Source organism: Calonectris borealis, chromosome 4 (genome assembly GCF_964195595.1).
Source record: "Calonectris borealis chromosome 4, bCalBor7.hap1.2, whole genome shotgun sequence".
NCBI lineage: Eukaryota > Metazoa > Chordata > Aves > Procellariiformes > Procellariidae > Calonectris > Calonectris borealis.
The window spans coordinates 64,884,334-64,904,634 of record NC_134315.1 but is presented as its reverse complement, the minus strand read 5'-3'; the positions used below and the strand labels follow the sequence as shown (position 1 = coordinate 64,904,634).

The following is a 20,301-nucleotide window of genomic DNA, read 5'->3' as shown; positions in this document are numbered from 1 at the left end:
AATTTTTTTAGCTCTTATCTCAGCCCACACTTAGTAAGTTTTCCCTAAAATGTGTTTCAGAAAAAATTCACAGCTACAGAGAAAGCCCAGAGCCTGCATTTGTAGATGATACCTCTGCAGAATAAGAGGTGTGACACACACTCAGAGGCATGCATGCGTACTGAATATAATCAGAATAGACCATGCTAGGCATAACAATTTTAAATGAAGTTGTCAGGAATTCAACACTCTAGTCTGGATCTTAAATAACTCAATCTATCTACACCCAGGCTCTGCCCCAAACTGCCCCTCCTACCTGCAGAGTCTGCGGACCAAATCCTCAGGCCGCCTTGTTATTATTTTAGGAAAATCCAGCTTTTCAATGCCTTTGAGAATCAAATTATATGTCATCATCTGATCAGCGCCAGAGAATGGTGGACTAGAAAAAGAAAGCAACACTGATAAATGGAACGGCTGGCAAGAGCAGATGTGGCCATTTATCATCAAAGCAAATATTTGAGAATATGGAAAAACCCCCACATTCCTAGTTTTACAACCTTCAGCCTTTCAGTCTGTTTAAGATATTACAAAGGTTTGAAGCTGAGAAGCTGCCTGTAGGTACCAGGGAAAACGCGTGATCATATGTCTCCCTCTAAGCTAGCTCTGCCTCCAGTCCAACTCAGAGAAGCTTCCATGTTGTACTACCATTGAGCATTCACAAAGAGTTGTCACAGAAGTGTGCATGGAGGCAAAGAACGAGCCTGGCTTACAGTTCACCCACCCCACTGTACCCCGTCACCCACTAAAGGAAAAAAGAACAGTCTGTTTTCAGCTGTTCCTCACAGGAAACATCATAATCGGTTAAAGGAGCTCTACACCAGCCACTTATAGCCGGTGTCTGGCCCTTTACTTGGATGGATAAACCAGAATTGAGAATATGTCCCACACTTTGTCCGTGGCGTTTCTAAAATGACGGAAGATATGACATGCATAAGAGGCAAAAAGAAGTATAATTTTGCAAGTCATTCCTGTTTACTGATGGGAAAAAAACCAAACTTTATTTTAAAAATAACCTTGAAAATGTTTTCTAAAAACAAACAAACAAGGTAAGAACTTGGAGTAGGAGGCACTTACCTGCCAGTAAGGAGTTCATACACAAGAATCCCAAGGGACCAAAAATCCACGCTGAAGTCATGGCCTTTACTCAGAATGACTTCAGGGGCAACATACTCAGGGGTTCCACAAAACGTCCAGGTTTTCTGCCCTGATCCGATCTTCTTTGCAAATCCAAAATCAACCTGATCAAAATCAAATATGCTGCATAATGCAGAGGTGTTTTGCACTGGGAAGCCTTAAGGTCTTAATTGCTTCCTCACCTCCTGCAAAGATCTCAGAGTTGCCAGTTTACCACTAAAACAATTACACAGTGTTGTTGTGAAGGAGAAAGAAGTAATTCCACTAGATTACCAAATGTTATAAAACAGATCCATTTATTCTCATGAGTAATTTCCTGAATTATTTTCCTTTTGGATAGAACAACCCATCCTTTCCTTGAGGACATGAGATTTACAGCCCATGGAAAATGGTGGGTTGCTCATCATCAGAGTGGATGTTTCAAGCTCTTTGAAGGGTATTCTCTTTGCACTTTTCACGGTCACAGTCAGGTACGGCAGGAGCTCTTTACTGTGTTCCCTCTCTACAGAGATGATGCAGAACCTATGATTGCTTGAGGCTGGACAGGGAATAATTCTGCACCTGGGAAATGTGGTTCCTGTCTTTATATTAAGATTGGCTGCTGGGAGAAATTATTTTTGATGTTTATGCTGTGGCAAAAGCTCTCAGAGGCTGCAAATCCTCAGTTTGTCTGTGGCTTGCAATGGCTTTACAATGGCTTTGTTTCTCACTGTGCAACGAGTAGTCTGCCCTCTTTTCTACTGAAGCATAAGGGTTATTAAACTCCGGGATCCTGGTACTACAATTACATGCTGTCTATTTATATCCCCCTGCAAGGAAGCAGGATACAGGCACAAAAGGATAATATTACAAAAGGATTACATCTTACCAGTTTTATATAACCTTCAGCATCCAAAATTAAATTTTCTGGCTTCAGGTCTCTGTAGATAATTCCTATGTGATGTAGATAGTCAAAAGCCTCTGTCACACACCCAACACAGAACTTGGTAGTGCCTTCATCAAAGCTGCCTCTGGAACAAAAACAATCACTATCCTTGCAGAAAATTAACTTCTAAAAACACCTCGCTCATTAACCAGATAACATATAACACCCAGAATATTACCAGCTTTTTAGCACTGACATTCAGTACATCACTCAGGTGGTTGAAAACTGAACCAAACGTCTTTTCATTGGACAGGCCTTGAATACAGAACCTACTCAGCAGACATATGGAGCTGACTGGTGATTTTAAAGGACATGGTTCCACTTCATTTTCTGTTACCTGTCTCTCAGCAAGCTCCACAATTCCCCTCCAAGGCAAGCCTCCAGTAGCATGTATACATACTTACTGTCTTTGAATGTGCGGTATAGTCTGTGGAGACAAATGGCAGCAATTTAGGAAAACAAAATAAAATGCAAGACTTGCAATGTCTTTTCTCCAGAACTCATATATGCCAAACCTCATTCTTAATAATGCTGTCCAGTGGGTAAACTGGGGGTCAACTTTCAAGGAAACCTTATGGTCAACTTACTTGACAATGAATGGAGAACATATCTGCTCGAGGATTTTCTTCTCAGAATAGATATGCTCTTGTTGTTTGGTGTCCACTACGTGTTTCTTCTTTATACACTTCATAGCAAAAGCTATGTTCTCATTTTTCATTTTAACCTGTGAATAAAAATTATGAGTACATGTGAGGCAAAGAAAGAATGTTTTACCAATCTGTTCTCAATAGGTACACTGATAGCCATCTTTTTCAACACGGCACAGGACTGAAATTGATGACTGTAAAGAGGGACAAATTCCAGATTTTCTGCAGAACTGTTCTGTATGATTTTAAATCAAGCATCAGATCTTTTTAGTGTCCCAGTCCTCACTTGTAAAATGAAAAGAAATGTTCCCTTTGTTCATTTTATGTATACAAAACAGCAGCAGTTTGGACAGGTACTATATTTAACAATTAGTTTATACCACAATGGGTCCTAATTTTAATTTAAGATTTCTAAACACCAGCATAATACAAAAGAACAAAAAGCAGAGGCAGTTTATGATTAATGTTTACAAATGATTTTGCATTACACTGAAATACTATCCAATATGCAATAAAAAGATGGAAGTTAAAACAGGGCTTCCAGGAAACCAAGGAAGCCACTATCGGTGTTCTACAGCTGGCTGAGAATCCAATGTTTAACTTATTATTCAGGTGATGCTGTAGAATTTTCCAATCTGGCAGTCAACCAGTACGGTAATTTGTTTTGTGAAGCATGAATCGGAATAAAACAATTTAAGGTCTAACTACTGTATAGGATTATTGACTTCACTAAAAATTACATAGTCTTCTTTAATGTATCATTACCTTCAGTAGCCTGCACAAGAAGCGTTCACATATTTTTCAGATGTTTGCTAGTCAGCCAGAAGAGAGTGGAATTTAAGACTTTAGTCTAATGAGGCTCTTCGCATCCCAGAAACACAGCTGTTCCATGCTACTGGATACGACTCAAAAGAGCCATTACAAATTGTTTGAAATTTCAAAGTCAACACAGCTCAGAGCGAGATCACACTGATTACAGTTGCTGTGGGGCATACTGAAGCAATTCTAACAACACAGACTATGTGATGCTGGAGATTACTTCAGGTCCAGGCAGAATCTTGGGAAAAGGCCTGCAATTCAGGGAACACAATGCAGGTAGGCACATCTGTAAACTCCACGTGCACAAACTGATGAATATATGTCTAGTGACCAAGAAGATACTTTTAACAGCAGGAGATGAAGGCACACAAGAATGGATTTATTTCTTTGAATATTGAAGTCCTGAAAATATTTTTTAACTATGCATTGCTTTATATAGAATTACCTCTGCCTGAGAGGCACAAGCAGAATATTAAAATCCTTCACATTTTTCAGTGGTTTAAATCAATCATCTAAACAGATAACTACTTGAATATGTTTAAAATAAGCTCTTACAAGCTCAACCCTTCCAAACCCACCAACACCCAGAGTTGTGACAACTTCTAAATTCTGGTGTGGGGAAGAAGGGAACTGGGCTACTTTCTCCTTCAGCTCTATCATCTCCAAAGACACCTCTTTGGTCAACTGTCCACAGATGGATCTTCCTCTGCATTAAGAAAATTAACATAGGTTAGTGCTTTCCTTGCCAGCTACCTCTATCACAGTACTCTAATACTCCTATAAAAAAAAATAAAAGAAAAGCCTTCTTATTTCCTAACAAAATCTTAATTTTATTTTATGCAGAAGCACTTTATTTCTGGACATCCTATGGAAGTAAATTAGAAGCAAAATACTACTGAAGTTCACTGAGTACAATCAACGGTATTTTTATCAAGAGCTGATCCGTGGTGAGGCTCCGAATTATGCAGTCAGCTGCAAAACTTTGGGCACTCCAAGTTGGAGAACCAATTTCTGAAGGACTGTGTACCAGTTCCAGTAGAATGATCAGAAATAAAAATGCAGCTATATTTCTAAACAGAAGACAAACATACTCTGCTAATCTTCCAATAGAGCTCTGGTTGAAATCAGAGGCAGATAAACTAAAACTGTGGTCCACAGCTAAAAGCAAACTCTTTAATAGCACCAGTGCTACACTGAAACATTAAAAATAAACTGTTTCTTTTATGTCTGCTTATTTCTATTTGAAATGGCAATTAGTCTTTTGTACAGTAATACAGTTTCATTAACTCAATCGGGAGTTAAAATTGACATTTAGGTGCTTTACCAGTCAAAGAATTTACCATTCGAATGCAAAAAAATTATTTGAGCACATTTTAACTACTTTTCTGAGCTCAGTTTTCTTGGGATAGAGTGAATTCTTGGTTGGAAGTCAATATACTGAGATTCTATGTAATTTTTGTTTCAGAAAAAAATTCTTGGACTCCATAAGCATATCCAGACAGTTTTATTACAGTGATTGCTATCATTCCTAGCGGCCCATCTCTATCAACTACCATCCATGATTTTACTTACATATCACTCTTTTTTATGATTACCTACTAAAGATGTGCCTAACAAATGATCTGACTTACTTCGCGTGTCGCTTTTCATCAGCCCAGGCCAGATTAGCCACATAACCTTCAAGATAAGTTTGGAGCTCCTCGTAAGTTCCAACAGTTTGATTAAATGTCCTAAAAATATGAATGAAACAGTATAAACTACTGAACATATAGTGGAAAGAGAAAGAAACCAGTATCTGTACTGCTGCACCAAGGCTTTACATTGCCTCTAAGTCGTGACCCAGATTGAGCTTTACACTATCACTTTGACAGTACAAATTTTAAGAGCTTTGAAGAGGTGTTAACCAGCTGAAGTACCAAACTTGGTTTGCCAGAGGGAAAGGGGACAGATTGCCTGATCTCCTCAGATCATTTCATGTTATGTTTAAATAATTTGGAGCAGGCTGGGTGTACTTTGCCTCCCACACACACTATGGGGGGTTCCACCATCCCTACCACAGAAACCAGTTTGGCATGAGTCCAGACTATCAGTCCTTCCGTCCCAATGGATAGAGCCCTTGGTACACAGTGCCACTCAATTCAGCCGAATTCAGGGCTGAGCAAGTTAAAGCATGTTATTAAGGGCATTGTCCAAATGCCTCTTAAACACTGACAGGCTTGGGGCATCGACCACCTCTCTAGGAAGCCTGTTCCAGTGTTTGACCACCTTCTTGGTAAAGAAATGCTTCCTAATGTCCAATTTAAACCTCCCCTGATGCAGCTTTGAACCATTCCTACATGTCCTATCACTGGATACCAGGGAGAAGAGATCAGCACCGCCCTCACCACTTCCCATCCTCAGGAAGCTGTAGGGAGCAATGAGGTTGCCCCACAGCCTCCTTTTCTCCAAACTAGACAAACCCAAAGTCCTTAGCCACTCCTCATAGGACTTTTCTTCCAGCCCTTTCACCAGCTTTGTTGCTGTCCTCTGGACGCATTCAAGTACCTTAATATCCTTCTTAAATTGTAGGGCCCAGAACTGCACACAGGACTCAAGGTGAGGCTGTGCCAACGCTGAATACAGTGGGATAATCACCTGTCTTGACTGGCTGGTTATGCTGTGTTTGATGCACCCCAGGATACGGTTTGCCCTCTTGGCTGCCATGGCACACTGACTCACATTGAGCCTGTCAACCAGCACCCCCAGATCCCTTTCTGCAGGGCTGCTCTCCAGCCACTCCTCTCCCCCAATTTATATTTGAGCCTGGCATTACTCTGTCCTAGGTGCAGAATCCGGCATTTCAGCTTGTTAAATTTCATCCCATTAATCATTGTGCAATGCTCCAGTCTATCTAGATCCTTCTGCAAGGCATCTTGCCCCTCAAGAGAGTCAACAGCACCTCCCAGTTTGGTATCATCACCAAACTTGTTAATGGTGCATTCAACTCCTGCATCCAGAACATTGATAAACAATATTGAACAGAACCAGCCCTAGGACTGAGACCTAAGGAACACCGCTGGTGACCAGTCGCCAGCCAGATGTAGCCCCATTCACTACAACCCTTTGAGCCCTGCCCTTCAGCCAGTTCTTCACCCAGTGCACTGCGTACCTGCTCATCCCACAGTTGGACAACTTGTCCAGAAGGATGCTGTGAGGGACAGTATCAAAAGCCTTACTAAAATCCAGAAAAACTACACCCACCACCTTCCCTTCATCCACTAGGCAGGTGACCTTATGATAGAAGGATATCAAATTAGTTAAACAAGATTTTCCCTTTGTGAACCCATGTTGACTGTGCCTGATGATTGCATTATTCTTTAAATGCCTTTCAATAGTACCCAGTATAATCTTCTCCATAATTTTTCCAGGAACTGAGGTTAGACTAAAGGTCTGTAGTTCCCTGGGTCTTCCCTCACATCCTTCTTGTAAATTGGAATAACATTGGCTAGCTTCCAGCCAGCAGGGATCTCCCCAGACTCCCAAGACCTTTGATTGAGTGGGGATTGAATGGGGTCCTGCCATAACATCCGCTAGCTCCTTCAGTACTCTGGGATGAATCCCATCAGGCCCCAGGGAGTTGTGAACATTCAGCTGATACAGCTGGTCCTTTACAATTTCAGTGTCCACAAATGGAAAGTCACTGTTCCCACACTCGCGGTCCTCCAACTCAGGGGACCAGGCAGCCCAAGGTCTATCAGTATTACTAAAGACTGAGGCAAAAAAAGCATTGAATGCGTCCGCTTTTTCTTCACCCCTATTAGTCAGGTGACAGTCTTCAACAAGTAGCGGTCCAATGTTTCCTTTAGACCTCCTGTTGCTATTGACATACTTTAAAAAGCTTTTCTTGTTGTCTGACACAACACTGGCCAGTTTCAACTCTAATTGAGCTTTGGCCTTTCGTGTCTTCTCCCTACATATACAAACCACAGCTCTGTAATCTTGCTGCGAAGCCTGACCTCGCTTCCAGAGATTACACAGTTTCTTTTTCCTATTGAGCTCCACGAGGGGTTCCCTGTTCAGCCAAGCTGGTCTTCTGCCCCACTTGCTTGACTTATGACACAGTGGGATTGCCTGCTCCTGTGCTTCTAAAAGGTGGTTCTTAAAGGCTGACTGGCAGTCGTGGACTCATAAGCCCTCAAAAGCAGATTCCCAGGGTACTCTGCTAAATAGCTCCCTGAATAGCTTAAAGTTTGCTCTCTTGAAATACAGGGTAGCAACTTTGCTGTCCTTTTTTCTCACTACACCAAAAATTTTAAACTCAACCATTTCATGATCACTGTGACCAAGACAGCCACCTACCATCACATCTCCCACAAGTCCTTCTCTATTCACGAATAGCAAGTCGGGGAGGGCATCCTTCCTAGTTGGCTCACTGAATACCTGTGACAAGAAGTTATCTCGTACAGACTTCAAGAATTTCCAAGACCTGCTCATCACAGCAGTATGATATTCCCAGTTGATGTCTGGGAATTTCAAATGTCCCATAAGGACAAGGGCTACTGATCCAGAAATTTCTCCTAATTGCCTATAGAATAACTCATCAGTGCTTACATCCTGGTTGGGTGATACAACATCTCCTTTGTTTTCCATCCCCCTAATCCTTACCCAGAGGCTCTCAACCACATCATCACTAACTGTAAGGGCTGTACAATCAAATCTTTCCTTTATGTATAGTGCGACACCTCCACCTCGCCTGCCCTGCCTATCCCTCCTGAACAGCCTGTAGCCCTGCATCCCAGCACTCCAACTGTGGGACTCGTTCCACCAAGTCTCACTAATACCAATGATATCGTAGTTCTGGGAGCTGACCAACGCTTCCAGTTCATCCTGTTTGTTTCTCATACTGCATGCGTTGGTGTACAAGCATTTCAGATATGCTCCTGAGCCCTCCGGTGCTCCCAGGAGCAGTGTCAATGCTCCCACTAGCATTGCCACCCTCCAGTGATGCCATGCCAACCCTTGGTTTACCTACTGCAATCCTTTTGGTACCCCCTTCCCCTAGAATGCATCAGCTTTGGCATGCTTCCCTTCAACCTGTTTAAACAAGCTAAAGAAGAGAAGAGGAAAATGCATTCACAGCCCAAGATGCCATCTCCTGGGTTGGGGTAGAATCTTAGCCCTCAGTAAGAGCCCTTTTGGGATTCAGCAAGGAATGTGGCTGTCCACATTCCAAGTAAGCATCCTTACAGCTAGCCCTGAGAAATGCACGTTTGCTGTTTCGCTTTCTACTGGGAGCTTCTTTTCTTATATCCACCATCTGTTCCATTCTTTTCCACTTTACGAAGTGTAAAATTGGCTTCTACCTGGCAAAACCAGGAATTTGGCTGCATGTCCCACTCGACAAAAGGACATCGTGAAACCAGGGACACGCAGGGGCTTTTGTTGTTCCCTGAGCCAATGAATAGCACTTAACAAATGTGAAACATCACCATCACAAGGAGAGAAAGAAAATAATGACTCTGAACTACTCAAGCTTCTGTGCTCCTGCACCTTCTGTCTCTTCATTAGGTCTTTGTCTAAAGCATAGCCACAGCTCAGTATTCCAAAAGCATAACCACTCGTTCAGTATTCACTTCAGAAAACATTGTGATTGTGCCTACAGTGAAGTCACATCTTATTGTTAACCTACTGAAAGAGGATGCAAGACTTTCATTAAACCGTAGCATGATACTTACTCTCTATCTATAACAAGGCACTCCACATTGTTTTCATCTGCAATAACGTTCGCTGATCTGACATCATCACTAAGAATTGAAACAGATTAGAAGAATTCATAAGCATATTAAAATCCTCAAAGTACCTCACACTGTACTCATGGTGGGTCACAGCTGCTATAAGTGAAAGTCCTCGAAGGCCTTTGCAGCCTATATCTGGATTAATATTGCTGAACCAAAAACACAATTATAGCATTTTACTAGTCATTATTATTGTCTAGCACAGTATTGTTTCCAATTTCAATAGGGTTTGGATCATGACTTCCTTTAGCAACCTTCCAAGAAATCAGGTGAGATGTAATTAGCATTACATCAGGACTTACTACTCATTTCTGAAATGATCCTCAGATAGAAAACATTCCAGAGACCAAATGATCCCTACTCAATCACCCACATAAATATGTGCTGTATGAGCTATTTGGCTAATAGGTCCTATCTTCTCTGTACTCCTTTTCTCTGTCTCTTACTATCACGGGCACCGGCACAGAAACAACAGCTCAGTCCAGTAATGATGGAACTTATCCATGCTAGGAGTCATAAAGAGCCTGGCACAAGTTTTCATCACAGCTTTTACTGAAATATAAACAATAAGCAACAATGCAGAGACGGCCAGCATTTGACTTTTTCAGGGAAAACTGAAGGTAGATGAAAGTGTATACTTTCAAGTTCTCACTGTAAAAAACAAAGCATTAAGACAAATTCAGCCATTGCCTTCATCTGCTGACTTTACAATCAAAACAAAGATTATATTCAAAACAGCCATAGTTGTATAATCTGACACACTGATAGGTCAATTGAAATACTATACATCCTGAATCAGACAATGTGAACTAACCTAATGAGAGCCTTTTCTCCAAAGTAATCTCCTTTATGTAGATTTTTAATCAGCTGAGGCTGTGAGTGATCTGCAGTACTCTGGGTAACTATCACCTGGAAAGTACAGGAACAAAAATTTAGCAAGGTAAATTTCAAAGTATTGCATGGTTTCTCCTTCTTTTCTGTGTATTTCATAAATGTTTTAAACTCAGTAATGCTGCAGAAAGTTACAAATATATATAATTACTCCCTCTTCTCAAAAATTAAAACCATTAAACATTGCCTGACACCTCTCTGATTTTTGCTGAGAGATGGAAAAATGAATATATTCATTATTGTCCACCCCCGAACATTTTCTCCTTATACCTTTTAAAACAGAGCAAAATAAATCACATTTTAATGAAAAGCTGAAAAATACTTCAGTTCCCACAGTGGGCAGGCATCATATGAGCTTTTTGTCTTCTCATCTTAACAGATAGCCTCCAGAAACACTAACTAACATTTCCCCCCTCATGAAACTCCGCTTCCATAGTAGCACATATTCTGCTGATGCCCACACCCTTTAGCAAAAAAACAAACTGGAATAACTCCAGACACAGACACATTCTGGAAACTTGAAACCGCTACTGGAAGTTTATTGATAAAAATTCTCCTGATTTGATTCTTCAGAGTCCTGTGTCAGCCTCCAACATAACAGCTGATGGAGTAAGCTGCTGCCTTACTCCTCTGGGACTAACAAATGAAAGGAATAGTCACCTAGAAGGCCATTCTCCATTAAACCTAGGACTTCATTATTTCTTAGATATTTCACAAGTCTATGTTTTGCCCATCAGATATCGAAACATCCAGGAGAAGACATAGGACCAAATCTCATTTACAAAAGATTGACTTTACGTCTCTGCTACAGTGTCAAGAGGCTTCAGGACATACTTTAATTACATTATATTTACAACAGTATAACATGGGTTCATTGTGAATAAAAATTAGGCTCCCTGAATCTCCGAAACGCTGCTCCAGGCTTTTATCACAGTACTGTGAATTTAATAGCATCCTCAAAAACTCTCTGCACAGATTTTACTGAAGACCACACCCCTCTAGGCAGCTTTTGAAATACAGGTGTTTGTGTATGTTGCTTCGTAAGTTAGGTTTGTTATATCTTACCTTTCCTTTTGCTATTATAAAGAAGGTATTTCCTTCTTCTCCTTCCCGAATAACATAATCTCCCTTGTCATAGTACTCCTGTTGGGGGGGGGAAGAGAGAGACAATATTGTCCAATATATCATTAGCCTTTTTGAAAATTCTGATTATTATGCAGAGTTCTTAATACATCTGGATGTTCCATTGATATTTAACTTCCTATCTCCTGCATATGTTGCATCCCATAATAATATGCAAGCATTCCACTATACAAAGCATGGTGGCCAATCTGTAACATATCTTAATGCAGCAGCATGTTATTTGTTTAAAAAAATATTAACACTGGTATCATCTTTATGAAGCAGAGGAAAACGAGGAAAAAAAATATCAAAAGCTCGTAAAGGAGTTCTAAATCAAAATCCCATTTCCAAAAGTAATTTTGGGCTTGACATTTCAGTGGGAATGCCTAACTTATCTATTGCAAGCTACCAAAGCACCAACTTTTCTGTCTCTGCTAAGGAGCCCCGCCTTCATTACCTGATCGTTTAACTTTCAATCAAGCATTTTTTTCATGTTAACTTTCAGCTGTGTGATCTGTTCCTCATAAACAACCACCTAATTTTTTTCTCCTCCGAGTGTTTCCTAAAAGTTCTCCCTTGCCAGGAATCCCACAAAAAAAAAGTCACTGCTTAGGATACTGCTGTGCTAAGACCATTTGCTGTCTCACATAATCAACACCATGATCTCCTCATCCCCTTGTGCTATGGCCATGCATCACTCTATGTGCCTCCTCTGACTCGTTGGGACTGAGGCTCTTAGTTTTCTGAGGAACTCTTGTTCTCCATCTGCAGAACTGGTGCAAGACTGGGTTTCCTACAGACTTTCCCTACACAAAAAGCATTAAGAGTTACCACTGCTCTTGGAAAACATCACAGCTATGACTATATATCAAGCCTTTACATCCAAAGGCTGCTGGCAGATGCAGCCCTAAGACACAGAGATATTTGGCTGGTTTCATATGTCGAAGTCGTTAGGCCTTTTTCCCCTTATATTTTGCAGTGTATGTGGTCCAAGGCATATGAAAGTATTACATATCCATGTTGCAAACAGGTAAAGCATGATTACCAAAAAAGAGTCAGAGACCTGGACAGCAATTTTGTGCTTAACCTTAATAAAGGCTAGATTATAGATCCTCTTATCTACTTGCTTGACTCCTTCGATGCCAAAGATATAACTTAATTTTATGCCACTAATTGTTATTATTTGCTGCCAATCTGGAATTCCACTCTGACCACTCCAAAAACACTGTTATATTAAAAAAAGCTTGGTTGGTTTTTGGTTTTGTTTTTACTTATTTATTCTTCTTTGTTATTTTGAAAGCTTACTGAATACTATTTGGAAAAACTTAACAGTATCTTACCACCTCCAGGCAGTCCATGATCTTGGTCAATTTATCTTCAGGTAAGTTTTTCAGCAGGGACACACTTCCAGAAAACAGAAATGCAGAAAAAAACCACGAAAAGTAGTTATCATTAACACTTTTTTCATGATCTCTTCTCATCTGTACAATTTGTACAGCCACATTTTATAACTCATTAAACTGGTGGTGCTATACAAAACACATAATATACAACTAAATCTTAATTTGGAAAGTTCAAGCATTCTCATCTTGTTTTTTAGATAAACAGAACTCGCACAACTTATGACTTAGAAATGTGGCAAATGTTGGTCAGTTTGTAAATCAACTTTGTATTTCAGTAGGGGAAAAAACTCTAGCGGGCACATGGTCTAATTTCAAAATTCAGTCATACAGAATCCGTTAATTGCAAAACCGAGACATAATAGTAACAATAATATATTTTCAAATGCACTGCAGAGACTGCAAAATCAGACAAAGGTAACAACTTCAGCACTATTTGGACAACTGTTAAAAGAGACTCCAACTACAGTGATGATTTAGTGAACTTGCTGGTAAGAATGAAAAAACTTCCCACCCTGAGCACTTGGACTTGTAAAAGTTAGGAATTCACAGAGCTCTCTAGCTATGCAGGCTCAGCAAAGAATTATTTATAGAAATCAAAGATGGAGATGGATGCAAAAATACACAAGACATTCTACGCATGGCCAGGCTTGAGATCTCGATTTGAAGCCATAACAGAATGGTTATTCTTTGTTAAAGAAAGAAAATATGAAACCAGCTAATTATGGTTTGGAACTTCTAATTTGACCTTCTTCCTAAGGAAAAGCACTGTACAACTCTCAGTGTTCCCTGCAGGAGAGAGAACTATTCTACTCTCTGCAGATTTCCTAGTAATTTATGTCGGAATTAGTTCATAAACTAAGAGAGACATGCAGTTCTCATATTCAAGTCTCCAAGGCATGAGGAATATTCCTTAATCTACTCCAGCAGCAAATTAAATTCTAGTTGGAGAATTTCTTTAACTCTATTTATTTATTTAATATACTGTTTTAACTTCTAACATGTAACCTTCCTATACCTTTGTTCCATGGTCAAGCATTGGAACAGGCTGCCCAAGGAAGTGGTTGAGTCACTATCCCTGGAGATATTTAAAAGACATGTAGATGTGGCGCTTAGGGACATGGTGTAGTGGGCATGGTGGTGTTGGGTTGACGGTTGGACACGATGATCTTAGAGGTCTTTTCCAACCTTAACGATTCTATGATTCTATGATTCTGTGATTACTTAAAAGCATTCAAGCACCTATTGCTGTTTCCTAATGTAATACAGGAGAAAAACAATCAAAATGAGAAAAATGATTTTGTGAATCCTAAAAAAATCAAGACATAAATATTCAGGTTTTTGAGACCCTTTGCATTAAGAGCACCTCTTTCGCTTTGTAAGACAGGCACAGTATTGCTGTGCACCTTAGGAAGTAGCCCAAACTAGTATTAGAAATAGAAATGCATTATATTTACCTTCTAAGGAAGTTTCTGTATTGCTCTTGTCTTGTTTGTGCTGCCACTCTCATGATATTTTGAAACACTTCTCTGTCCAATGCCCATGTTTTAACATTGGTGATTGCTTTAAGAAAACAAAAACCAACAACAAAATCAACAACATTTCTGAATGATTTGATCAAAGATATTACAGTATCAAGTCATAGTACAGGACAGACTAGCTCTTTCAAAATGCCCAAGACCAATTTTTAAAATATCCAGCACCTACTGCAATCAGACTTTTAAAAGAATTCAGCTCCCACTTAAACAATGCTTACTAAAGTAAGGCATAGATTTCCAAACGGTTCCTCAGTGCACTTTCCATGCAACTCACAGTGCACTTTCCATGCAATTCACAGGCTAAGTAACTTTGAAAACCTAGCCATTTACTACGAGCACAAACAGGGCTGAATGCTTGTGAAGATCTACTCCTAATCACGGATAGTCATTGCACTCAAAAGCTGCAATGTAATCTGCAAAGAAGCTGATTTGAAAGAAACAAAAACTTGGCTGAAGTTTTTCAAAACTTATGAGGTAAATGTTGAATACTATGGCTTGGATCCATCTCTAATTCAGATTACATGCAAATGGTTGTGAGATATGCAATAAGATAGAAAAAACAGAGGTCAAGAAATACATTTCATTTCATTTAATCCTGTGACCCTCACACAGTTTTCCTCCAGTGTAGCCCTTTTATAAGATAATAAAGGATAATCAAAAATCAAAACATTAATGATTATCTTTTGAAAGGTAATCAAAATATTAACACAGTAAGCATGCATAAGATCTAGCATCAAAGATGCAAATCACTAAGCGGCCTCTGAGTGCAATCATTGACGCGACAGAACACATTGCACTTTTTATTTTTTTAAGCAAAATAAGATGATTCTATTTAATTTAATCTCTTAAAAGATGCTACACCATATTCAGCAGTTTTCTTTCTGTCATAAGACGGAACAAAAGTGTTTTCTCTGGGATAAAGCAAAGCTACAGAAAAAATTAGAGCAATTGATTTCCTCAATATATCACAAACATAGAATCATTTTTACAGGAAAGAAAAATGCCATTTAAAATGATGCACAGTCATCAGTCTTTGTACTTAACCCTGATATACACATATGCTCTTAACTGCCATTTATCAAAATAGCCCAAAAAATATTTTTGGATGCTGGAAGGGAGAACAAAGGTATTGCTTTGGTTTTGTTTTTCTCCTAAATAACATCTTTCAGTTTACTTTGCATGAAGAAAATATGGCAAGTATCCAAGCTGTAGCAAATGCATTTCCTGTACCTTGCACCTTAACTAAATAAAGCAACTATATAGCTAGAAAAAAGCCTATAATCTCAAAGATGAGACAGAAAGAGAAATTCATAAACATAGGAGTAAATCATGTTCCCAGTTTCAAATACAGCTACTGCATGTAAAGATGCTGCTGGGTAGCAGCAGCCGTTGAAATGCTGTCCGGCTAAAGGCCTTCATTTGTCAGTTTTCAAAGACTGCAGGTAAAGGATGTCACTAGATCCAGCATTAAGAAAGGGTTTTCACATATGCATTTACTAGTCATGCTCAGTTATGGCATTGTACTGCTCTTCCTCCACAACTAAAACACAGGAAAGCTATTGGGGACGGGTGGGTTTCTGCAGTGATTTGAAGTATTCAAACACCCTTTCTTGCCCATAATTGGACAATTCTTGTCCTACCTCAAAACCAATTAATGTTACAAATGTCTAAAGCAGCATGACATCTCACTATGCAGAAACACTACTTTATAATGCTAATACTATACAGCAGGCAAAAAAGAAAAATAGGGAACTTATTCAAGTAGAACAGTGTGCTCGTAAGAAAAATAATCACATTATTTATGCTGTTCTGTTTATCAGGCAGCAACAAAAACAGATTACACGTAATAACTTCCATCTGCACAGCCAGCAATGATTAAGTGCTTAAACTGGGTGCAGGAAAAAAGACCAGAAGCTTTTAAAGTGAACAACTTCTTGCTTTATTGCATTTGCTCCTTTTTAAGTCAACATGAACTCTTCATACTTACTGGTGGTTCGAAGTTCCTACAGATTTAGACAAGAACAGAAATTAGCCTTCAAACACAAGTAGTATGTATGGAATGATGGAGAGTGGAAAAATGATGACTTTAATCATATTTGGTCACTTACTGGTCTGTCACAGAATAATTATGGCAGGTTAGAAAAGGAATCAAGGGGTACTTAATGGATGAGTACCCAGTCTTATGCAGGAAGAGGGATATTTGTATCAGAGCAACACTTAACAACTCCATCTTGGTCAGCCGGTAAACACAAAGCAAGAGCCAGTATTTCCCTCTGAGAAACAGCACATCTCACCTAGAAGTTTCATCTCTCCCACTACCACATTTGAGATCAAACTCAGATCTTCTCCCAAGCGTCAGTCGCAAATGCCAGGTGCAAATGGATCTTGGCAAGACTCAGTAACTTAATCATTCAGAACTAAAAGAAGTACAAAAGCAACTATTGCTACATAATTTATTTCCTCTTGAATTAGGCTTTATCTGCTCTATTAAAAACGCCATGATTCTAATCTCTTTTCAAACTCACTGTAATTTCAGCCTCAGTTCTTTGACACAAGAACATAAGAGCCAAAGACCATTGCTGCTACTAGATCATTCAACATTGAAACATAATACTTCCTGAGCAGTTAGTTTGGTACAGATCTAGCTAACCAGCATACTCTGGAGATGCCTAATTGTTTATCAAAGGTCATGCTAGAGATGGAATTATATTCATGGCATAGTATGATTAGAGTTCCCAAGCAGAAAGAACTCAAGGAAGGAAACATGAGATTACCATAGATAATCAGGACATGCAGACATCTATTAAATGAAAACTTCAAAGAAAATCTGGATATAACAGGGACCTCACAAAAGTACATAGTTTTCATTTTGAGCAACGTTGTTATAATGAACCTTAGGTACCTTTCACAGAGGCTGTCCGTGTGCAGTTGTATAAAATGGCTAGTTCACCAAATGCCGTCCACACAGGTATTGAAGAGAGTAGTTTATTCTGCTGAAAGACTTCCAGGTTGCCTTCTGCCAAAAATCATCAGGATAATAGGTATTAAAACTGAGCTCAACTGCACAGAGTGAAGGGAAAACAAAACAATATACTTCTGGCTTCGCCACTCCCTGGAACACAGGAAAGGGAGCAACGATGCAAACAGTGCTTTGAAACACAGGTACAACCCAGTAGAGATTTTTTTTTTTAACGTATTGCTAATCTACAAATCCCTCTGGAAGGGAGGGAAAGCTGACAGAAACTTTCCAACACTAAAAATGCCACGGAAAAGGGCAATTCTAAATCTTGATGGCATAAGCCTTTGCTACAACAAAACAGTCAGTACTGGTTCAGATAGCCTAGTGTGGTGTAGACAAACAAGTCTTAAAATAGTGATCACAGGAGCAATTCTCATGAGGTTTGTCTGTTCATACATGTGTATGTGTATATATGTGCAGAATGCAAAGAAGAGGGCAGAAAAACAAAAAGCATATTAAACCTTCCTTTAAGAAATTGCCTTTGAGCCTTACTACAAACCTAGCAAAAGTCAAAGCAAGTCTGAATTTCTTCACAGGTTATGGCCCCAAAAAATCTTCCCTTAAACATGTTCTGAAAGTTTGGCCCTCTTCTCTCCAAGACATCCACTGACTCCTCAGAAAAGGTCTAATGTGCCAGAAAAAATTTCCAGGTGCACAACTTCTTCCTCATATTTCATCTGTTTTTCAAAATGTTATCATTTTGTCTAGCAAGAATATGACTACCCCATTACAAATCCTGCCTCCTCTTTCTCCCTGCACCATCTATGTTATCCTAACACAGTCACCATCAATTTTTCAAACTAACACATCCATATGAAGCCAGAAGACAGAGGATGTGCTTTATACCAGTATGCTCCTGGCTTAAATATTCCTCCCTCAACAGAACTCCTTACATACTCCTTACAGCATGAACTCTATTTCATATGAGCCTCTGGGCCTTCTAGCGGTCCAAAATGGATGAAGTATGCAAATTAATCACAAATACTAATTTTTTTTTTATGGTGAGATGATGAAAGAGAGTATTGCCGCTAGGAGCAACTTTCAGGTGTTAAACTTGGGCTCTACTATGGCTGATCTGTAATTTGAGATTTGAGTGTAAGCATAGTAGCAGTCAGCACAGACGACTGTAGTGAGATTACTTCAGACCTTTTGGCATTATTTTAGGAAAGCTTTATTATCCTAAAGCTTGGTTTTTGTTTTGTCTTTTTTTTCCCAGAAAAAAGAAGCAGCTGGTTTTAAAAAAAACAATAAGCTTTGATAACAGTAAGCTCAGACCTCATCTCTCAATTTCCCATACACAGAAAACTGGTATAAGCTCTTATGAATGTTGAAAAGTAAGTTTATTTCAGAAATGGCTTCACTACTGAGCAGTTTTCTGTATTTTAAATTACACCTGCTCCTCCTTTGGAGAAGAAAGGGTTGGCTGAACCTACAACAGAAAGGATTTGCTGGCCTCTAGGCTTTCAGAAATGAAAGATGTGACGAAATAGCATTAAATTAAGGTTCAAGTTTCTAAGGCGCTTTTTGTTGCTCTCACTCCGTTTCATAAAGTCACAGGTAAAACTTGCATTGCCCTTAGCAGGGCCAGCATAAACAATTTAAGAGCACAAACATCATCATTGTGGTTTCCTGCAAAGACTTCTAAATTACTTTCCCGTTTCTCGCGCTTGTGCATTGTACAAGTAAGCAGTATTCACCTTTGAGCACAAAAATGTGATTGCCCGGCTCTCCCTGTCTGATGATGTAGCTCCCTTGCTGGAAAGTTCTTTCATACATACATTCTACCATATCTCGGATCTGGTGAGGCTCCAGTCTCTTCAAGAACTGATTTTTATTCAGGGCATCTGTGATAAGCTTCTTCTCACTGGTTTAAAATAAAAAACCAAAGTTTAAAAGATCCAGCATGGTTGGGGTGTATTATTCACCAGGCATTCATTCCTCTCAAGACGTTTCCTCTCATTTCTAACATGACCAGTACCACTGACAAATGTTACAATCCTTGCAATTAGTATGCATCCCATTAGCTGTGCCACACTATGGCCTCTCTCCTCCTGTGTGACCCTGATTGCAGAAAGCATCAAGTTAGATGTAAAAAGGCTCCCAGTAGGAGACACGTTCCCCAGAAAGTTTCACACTGTTTCTCACCATATTCTTTCCCCATTGCATGTATATAGCCTTGCTTATCTGAAGAAAAGAAATGTGAAGCATATGTCTTCACATACCACTGCCTATACAGGAATGGCAACTTGTTATAAAATCAGGTCCACTTTTCTAACATTCTAATACATTTTTTCTAATATCCAGCAAAAACATAACACCGATGATAGTAATAAGGTTAAAGTCAACACTGATGGTACTAAGACCTCATCAAGAGTTTCTCCTTTGTGGTGAGGAAAAATGCAAGGAAAGAAAAGTACGCAAAAACACAATTAACAGGTGCTGCTGTTTCTTAGGAGAATGTTAGAAGACATTGGTGGTGGGAAAAAAGAAGCAAGTTGTAAATGAATGTGATTGAAAAATGGCTACAGAGAACTTTCCTTGCACCTGCAAAATAACATTGATCCTGTGGCACTCCCCGGTCATAGCTACTAAGCAAATCCATGATCAGGACATGATCGCAAGGTCAGCTTGCAAAGTACCTGTTGAACGTTGTCCCAAAATTCACCAAATAAGTCCAGGATCCAGGAGAGGTGTGTGTGGAGGTGGAGGGTTAGTGCTGATCCCCTTCTGCACTGCCCTTTGCCCTCCATCCACCTCCCTGCAAAACTCTTCCTACCTGTGCTGTGCCCACTTCCTTTGCACAGATTACAACAAACAGCATAAATGCTCCTACCTGAGTAAAAATCCTGTAGTAGTCTGCTCATGTGGGATACCAAATATACTCTGTCTCCTTAAGAATGAACAGATATGAAAGAATCTTCCCAAAGCAGGCCCCTTCCTCTACTGCTTTTAGGAATTTTTAGGGTATAATCAGAAGTAAAAATATGACACAA

The 20,301-nt window shown here is 39.6% G+C and overlaps 1 protein-coding gene across 5 annotated transcripts in view; it reads right to left on the bottom strand.

Annotated features, from left to right (window-relative positions):
• The window catches only part of PRKG2 (protein kinase cGMP-dependent 2), a 37,215-nt gene that overhangs the window by 2,550 nt on the left and 14,364 nt on the right, over window positions 1-20,301 (bottom strand). For 4 of the 5 annotated variants that reach the window (XM_075149841.1, XM_075149843.1, XM_075149842.1 and 1 more), the window contains 14 exons: window positions 19,006-19,172; window positions 17,192-17,305; window positions 14,209-14,314; window positions 12,692-12,755; window positions 11,295-11,372; window positions 10,153-10,247; window positions 9,279-9,347; window positions 5,196-5,294; window positions 4,120-4,270; window positions 2,686-2,822; window positions 2,436-2,525; window positions 2,042-2,183; window positions 1,114-1,277; window positions 296-418 (listed from right to left, as the gene is read on the bottom strand). In XM_075149841.1, coding sequence (XP_075005942.1) covers window positions 296-418; window positions 1,114-1,277; window positions 2,042-2,183; window positions 2,436-2,525; window positions 2,686-2,822; window positions 4,120-4,270; window positions 5,196-5,294; window positions 9,279-9,347; window positions 10,153-10,247; window positions 11,295-11,372; window positions 12,692-12,755; window positions 14,209-14,314; window positions 17,192-17,305; window positions 19,006-19,172 — 1,599 coding nt within the window. The remainder of the gene's footprint in view (window positions 1-295; window positions 419-1,113; window positions 1,278-2,041; window positions 2,184-2,435; window positions 2,526-2,685; window positions 2,823-4,119; window positions 4,271-5,195; window positions 5,295-9,278; window positions 9,348-10,152; window positions 10,248-11,294; window positions 11,373-12,691; window positions 12,756-14,208; window positions 14,315-17,191; window positions 17,306-19,005; window positions 19,173-20,301) is intronic. The other variant, XM_075149845.1, reaches the window with a different exon arrangement.